The following is a 6,941-nucleotide window of genomic DNA, read 5'->3' on the forward strand; positions in this document are numbered from 1 at the left end:
CAGTGAAATCTTAGGATTTCTGAGTCTTTCCATCTGCCCAGCAGCTGAAATGGTGCTTTTATGTGTTGTCTAATCCAATTAGAGTGTGAACTCCTTGAGAGCTTGGGACTGTTTCATTTTCGTCTTAGAATCTATGGTACCTGGGACATATCCAGACATGGGATTTCATCTGTTTTTAGAGATCCTAATATGGAAACTTCCTCTAGCAATACAAATAAGCAACTTAGCTGTGACTTAGAATGGAAGAGTTGCCCGTATTGCCGAAAGCTAACTAGCTTACCCATAGCCACACAGAGAGTATTTGTCAAAGGCAAAATTTAAACCCAAGTCTTCTCTGACTTCAATGCCATATTTCTATCCATAATGCCTAGTTGCCCTAACACCGGGCACAAAATATGTGCTCAATAAATTCTCATTGTATTGAGTTTTGTTTTTCTGAGTGCCATCTCTCAGGGCCAGGTGAATAAGATAAAAGGTTTGCATTAGTCAAACAAAGTAGATACTCCTAAGTTACAAACACCTAAGAAACTGCCCCCTCCCTACCCACTCAGAGGCAATAATGAAAAACAACTAAGTTGTCTTTAGTCAATAGTACCCCCTGGTGGAATATGTGAAGAATTTTCTCTTCCTGACCGCTTCCTTTCTTCCCATTGGGGTGATGGTGTAGGATAATGGTTAAGAGTCTCCTTCTATCTATTTCTCCATTGATTCCTCCCCCTTGCCATTTATATGCTGAAGTATTAAACTATGTAATTCTAAATTCTCATCCAGATCTCATTCTATGAAATCCATGAAGAAGCACCTTGGGAAATTTCTTGCATCTACTTTCCCCTGTCACTTCCAACCCTTGTCCTTAGGAAACTGCTTTTCTTCTTTTTAGTTCCCCATTTTTATTCTGTTTGTGAGCCAAAAAACTCAGTTTGATCATGGATAATAAGTATAAGGTTAGAGTACGGTACAGTGGAAAGAGCATTAGAGTTGAAGTTGGAATTGTGGTTTTAAGTGGTTTTCTGCCACTTCATGATTAGGTGAACGTTGCAAATCTCTCGCCTTCTGGGGACCTCAGCTTCCTCATATAAAAAATGAGATGTCTGATCTATATGAGCTCCATGAATCCATCTGGTTCTAAATGTATGATCTTATGAAATCTATTCAGAAAAGAGAAAGTCGAAAATTGGAAATTAAATTGTCCATAGTTAAGAGCCAATACCAATAATCTGTAAAGCCCTTGAAAGTGTACAAAATTTCTCTTTAAATCTGCATAGAAGGCTCTGTCCCCTTCTCATCCTTCTCCAATTAAAATGACATTTTCCTCAAGGACTAGTGTTCAAGAAATCCCATTTACTTTTTATTGTTTCATTGTCAATTTGTATTGAAACAATAATTTTCTTTTTTCAATTGCAAATGTGTAGCATTTCATCTAAAAATTGCGAGCTGAATAGGCTTGTGGTCTAGCTTGAGAACCTAAAACTATAATTGATGGCATTGTCTCTGTGGGAAAATGAGTTTCTGGTTCCAAACAGCCAGTCCACAAATAAACTTTGGCAATAGAACCCTTTCGTAAGTTCTGGACTACTTATAATTATACACATTTCTCATTCACAATCAGAACTCTGTTCATATTTTGCAGCAAGATTGTTATTGTAATGATTAATGAGAAATGGATTCAATTATAACTCCTCTCTGTGATGGATATTTATTGCCTCTGTATCCAAAGAAATTCATGCTAGAGGCAGATGTGTGATTTGGGATAGGAAAGTAACTCTCCAATTGAATTCTCACTTTACACTGGATTCAATCATTTTTGTGTGTGTGATGTATGTTATTTCTTAGTCAAACTAAATACATTCCTCAAATTATATATGCTTATTTTCCTTTAACTGAAATTGTATTAATACTGATTACTCCATCTTCATTACTGTAGATCTGCATCTGAAGACCTTTTTTTTTTTCAAACAGATTTTGTTATATTGCTTTTAGGGTCAGACTTTCAATTTAGTTCTGTTCAAATGTTTCACTTTGCTGACTTTGAAAGATTATTCCTAAAGCTGAGGTCAGAAACAGGGTAGGCTTTCAAAGTCTTGTTAAAACCACTGAAGTGGTAGAAACATTTCCTGTACAAATGAAAGTCAGTAAGTAGACTTTAATTTTCCAACTCCTGTCCTTTAAGTGAAAGCTCATAACCAGTGGTATGAAGACACCTGCAGCATTTATTAAAATGGCAACTGAGGCCCTATGGTAAAAAACAAAAAGCCCACGAGCAGTCCTTGAAAGAAAGTAAATTATTCAAAAGATCTTTTAAAACAATGAAAACATAGATAAATGACTAAGTAAAATGATAAATCTGAAGAATTCAGAGAAGCACAGGAAGATATATGAATTGATGCAAAGAACCTGGTAAATACTATACCCAGTGATAACAAGTGAATGGGAGTGAGAGAACAACAACAAAAAGCTGATTTTGATTTTGTTCATGGCAATTGGCAATTATAATGATCAAGCTTATCCTGAAAGAAGAGAGAAAATGCTCCCTCTTTCCTTTCTTTGAAGAAGTAGGGCGTTATAAGTATGCAATACTGCATATCCTGTCAGATTTGGCTGATGTTCATTACATTTGCTGAAATGCTCACACTCCTCCCTCTTTTCCCCTTCTTATTCTTTAATATAAAGAATGGCTTATTTGGTAGGGAAGGAATATATATATATATCTATATATATATATGTACATATATACATACACACACACATATATGTACCCACACGTGCATATATATATGTATATATATATATATATATGTATGAAAGTGATACTAACTAGATCAGTGGCACTGGTGCCAAAGAAGCACAGAGAGTGTTCTCTGTGGGCACTTGGCCACCCTCCCTCCCCACTCTCCACCCTCAGAGTTCTTACTAGAAAGGCAGAGGGACTTGGGCAGAACTGCTCCCTTCCCCCTCTCCACCTGGCCCAATGACATCTTTTCATGTCACTCACCCCTCTGTCCAGAAGCCCAATGGGAGCACACAGCAGGTAAGGTGGGCAGCCCATAGGTGGCAGAGCTGAAGGAGAGCATATTTCTTGGGCCATTCTCCTCCCCCTCTCTACACTGGCTAAGGACACTCCTTACTTCACCCACCCCTCTGTCCAGCCGCCCATTGGGAGCACTTTCTCCCTCCCCTCTGTAGGGTAAGGTGAGGCATAGGCAGCATGTGGGGGGGAAGGGGCATGGCACATGGTCTGGGAGATGGGGTAGGGATGGGGCCTGACACTTCATCTCTAAAAGGTTTGCCATCACTATACTAGATCTAGGCCCTCAAAGAATTCAAAGAAAAAGGAAAAGGACCAAGTTATATACACTATTTATAAACAGCTCTTTTCCTAATAACCCAAAATTGGAAGCTAAGGGAATGTTCTATTGTGGTAGGGAGAAACAGATTATAGTACATAAATGGAATGGAATATCATTGTGCAATAAGAAATGCAGAAATAGACTGGTTCAGAGGAAAGAAGGAGGACCTCTCTGAATTAATGGAGAGGCAAATGAATAGAACTAGGAGAACAATTTATTCAATGACAATGATATTATAAAGAAAAACAATTTTGAAAGACTAGAACACTCTGATCAGTTCTGGGCTGCCCAAAAGAATTAAGATGAAATACACAGCACTCATTTCCTACTGGAAATGTGATTGACTTAAAATGGAACAATTTATATATCATTTATTTGGAGGAGTTTGTTTTAGTAGACTTTACATGTTTATGATGACAGATTTATTTTGAGGGGTGGGGAATTTGCTTTTGAAGTAGGTGGCACAGTGGATAGAATGCATGCAGAGCCTGAAGTCAAGAAGACTTATCTTCAGTCATTTACTAGCTGTGTGACTCTGGGTGAGTCACTTAACCCTGTCGGCCTCAGTTTCTCATCTGTAAAATGAGTTGGAGAAGGAAATGACAGACATTCCAGAATCTTGGCCAAGAAAACCCCAAATGGGGTCACAAAGAGTTGGACACCATTGAACAACAACAAAAACAAAACTGTTGTTCAATTGGAGAAGGGCAGGGATAAGGACAAATTCTAAATCCATTTAGAATTTTTACAAAATAAAGGAAGAGATAAAAAAAAAATATCGTTAAGAACTTAACATTATACTACCTATGTTTCCCAGTTGTAGCTAAACCCTAGGCACTCACCTTCCCAAAGAACTTTCAATCCCTATAAACAAAGAATAAAAGAGAATTTTAAAAATATATTTACTTCTTCTTTTGGTCCTAATTCAAAGTATTTCTGATAGGAGTTATTTTATCTTTTAAAATAATATCTACTGAAAAAGAGAAATAACTAATCTCTTTAAAATCTTAACTATGCATTATTTATTAGCACTAAATACATAATACTCATATTATTTCATCTTGATACCATGTAAATTTCAAATGCACCTAAGACTGTGAAGTTAGAGCCAAAATGAATGTTAAGGATCATTTCATCCAGACCCTTGATTTTACATATAAGGAAATGGAGGGCTAGAGAGTAGAAATGGCTTATCCAAGGTCACACAAGTTCAAAGTGATACAGCTAGAATTCAAACCCAGAGACTCTGACTATAAAAGCCAGCAAACTCCACTTTAGTCCTCTGCTTACCCATTTATTCAATTATTATAATTTAGCAATTCTAGAACCAAATATATAGACCGTTGACAAGAATTAGGTAAGTGATTCACAAAGTATTTCATATGATACTCTCCTCAACTCAGAGCTTCCATCATCCTAGGTGACAGGTTTCAGTTTCCTTGAAAAAAAAGATTGGTGCATGCTGTGTAATGATGTAAACTTTCCCAATTCGCAAAGACTTACCCACATAAATTAAAACATTCAGTGTCAATGTTTTCAAAAGCACTAGGTTTAAATTATTTTCTCAGGACACAAAGGGGAAAACACCACAGAAAACAGAACCAGCCTGAGTGGTTTAAAATGTATTTTCCTTTTAATTAAATAAGAAACAGCTGTCTGGGGATTTTGGAAACGAATGTAATCCATCCACATTCTGACTGTACTAGTTTGCATCCAATGTCCAATATTTGGAAAGAAAAGTCCTGCTTTCTGTAAGGAATTAAATGGCAACATGAAATAAAGACTCAGTCTGTAGGACTAAGATTTGCCCTGGGAGTTGGGACACTGGAGGCTTGCAGAATCCGTCTGCTCCCAGATTTGTGGTTAGGAATAAACTAAGCTCTCTGCCAAAGCTGTTGTATAACATTTGTGCTTGTTCTGGAGTATGCCCTCGCTGGTCCCAGAACATTGAGGAAAATTGCAAATAGTAGGCTAAGTTCAAACCCTCAAGGTCATGATATTATTAGTTCTCTAGACTCTAGTAAACACTCCTCACCCGAACACTCAGTCGTGCATGCCTGAAAAAGTTGGCTTCTCTGGGGACCTGCCCATCTTGACACATCCAACAAGTCAACCAAAATATAAGTGGGCTCCGAATTGATTTCGGTAGTGGCTGAAGCAAATGGCGATTTGAAATGAGCATTAAGTTAATTAAGGTAAAAAGAGAAATCACTTACTAGTAGTGTCGAACGGGATCTGCTTACAGTGAACATCCCCAGTGGCGGGCCAGGGACAGTAATAGACAGCGCCACCCTCCACTATATCCGGCTGGCTAGTGTTGGCTTTGGGAGCCCCCACCAAGATACTCACTCTGCAAAATATTTGGAACAAAGTCAAGATCTTGGGCACCCTAAAGCAGAGAAGGGAAATGTCTACAACTCCTAAGATCCTAGAAAGAAAAGTTCTTATCGCCGGGGGACACTGTCTTACTGAGTGACCAGATCTCCTTTGCCTGAAATCTCTCTGCATCGGAAACGCTGGGGTTTTGCGGGGCTGGGGGTGGGGGTGGGGGGCGGATAACAATAACGAGTAACCAAGTCCCTCCAGATGGAGCTATTTGTATACAAACACTCCGGGAGAGGAGAGGAGGGAAAAACGCGAAGGTCCAAGTATAACTTTGTCCACAGAGTTGCCCCATGCTCTCTCTCCCCCAAAGGTTCCCTAGGTCTAGTTCCCAGCAATGCATCAATAGGCAGCAGAAGCAGCGTTTCCAGCTTTTCACAGGACAGGTTTCTGTTTAGTTTTTCTCTATCTGGCTTTGTTTGGTCCAGGGCGCTGTCAGAGCTTTAGAAGGATGGAGAAGTCCTGGTCCATGGATCTCTCCGAGGACTAGGGCTGTAGAGAGATGCCTCTGCACTTTGGGGTGTATCAACAGCGTCCCAGAGGAAGAGACGCGAGAGCCTGGGTGTCGGGGTATGAGAAGGGAATAACAGGGGCAGTGAGCGCCCTGATCTCTCTCCCTCCTTCAGACTAGGGCTTCCTAGGGGTGGACATCCCTAAAGTGAGAGGCAGGCGAAGGGCTTGAAGCTCCGGAGGTCCCAGGCCACCCGGGCGGACGGGGTATGGGAGATCTCTCCCGGGATGGATGCAGAAGGCTCAGAATCCGAGCTACTTACGTTCGCTGGTCAGGTATGTGGAAGTCCACGGCATAGCCGAAGTAGCTGCCTTCAGGACCGCTGTACACAGTGAGTTTGTCCACGTCCAGGTTGAATGCCTGGGAGACGGGCGAGCAGAGCATCCCCAGGGCTGTCCAGAAGCCCCAGAGAGGCGCCCGCAGCTGCTCCCGGCTCCCCACCGCTGGGCAGCGGGGGCCGCCTTGAGCCATGTCCCGTCCGCCTCCTGTCCTCTAGCAAACTTTATCCGAGAGGGCGCAGGAGAAGGAGGAGGAGACGAGGCGCCGTGGAGAAGGAGCACGCAGCCCGCTGCGCCTCGGCCAAAGCCCGGCTGGCTGAGGAGAGCAGCCCAGCTAGTGAGAGGTGGGCAGGCAGGGACTGACCAGCAGTGACAGGCGTGCTGCTGCTCTGCGCCTGCATCCCGTCCAGGGCTCCTCTGTCT

The 6,941-nt window shown here is 41.3% G+C and overlaps 1 protein-coding gene across 1 annotated transcript in view; it reads right to left on the reverse strand.

The window, feature by feature from the left end:
- Positions 1-6,711, reverse strand: part of ITGA8 (integrin subunit alpha 8) — a 227,081-nt gene extending 220,370 nt beyond the window's left edge. Inside the window, exons 1-2 of the mRNA XM_044678920.1 lie at positions 6,503-6,711; positions 5,564-5,697 (exon numbers count right to left, since the gene is read on the reverse strand). Of these exons, the coding sequence (XP_044534855.1) occupies positions 5,564-5,697; positions 6,503-6,711 (343 nt within the window). The remainder of the gene's footprint in view (positions 1-5,563; positions 5,698-6,502) is intronic.
- Positions 6,712-6,941: the final 230 nt, after the last annotated feature.

This window comes from Gracilinanus agilis, chromosome 5, assembly GCF_016433145.1.
Source record: "Gracilinanus agilis isolate LMUSP501 chromosome 5, AgileGrace, whole genome shotgun sequence".
In the NCBI taxonomy this organism is placed as follows: Eukaryota; Metazoa; Chordata; class Mammalia; order Didelphimorphia; family Didelphidae; genus Gracilinanus; species Gracilinanus agilis.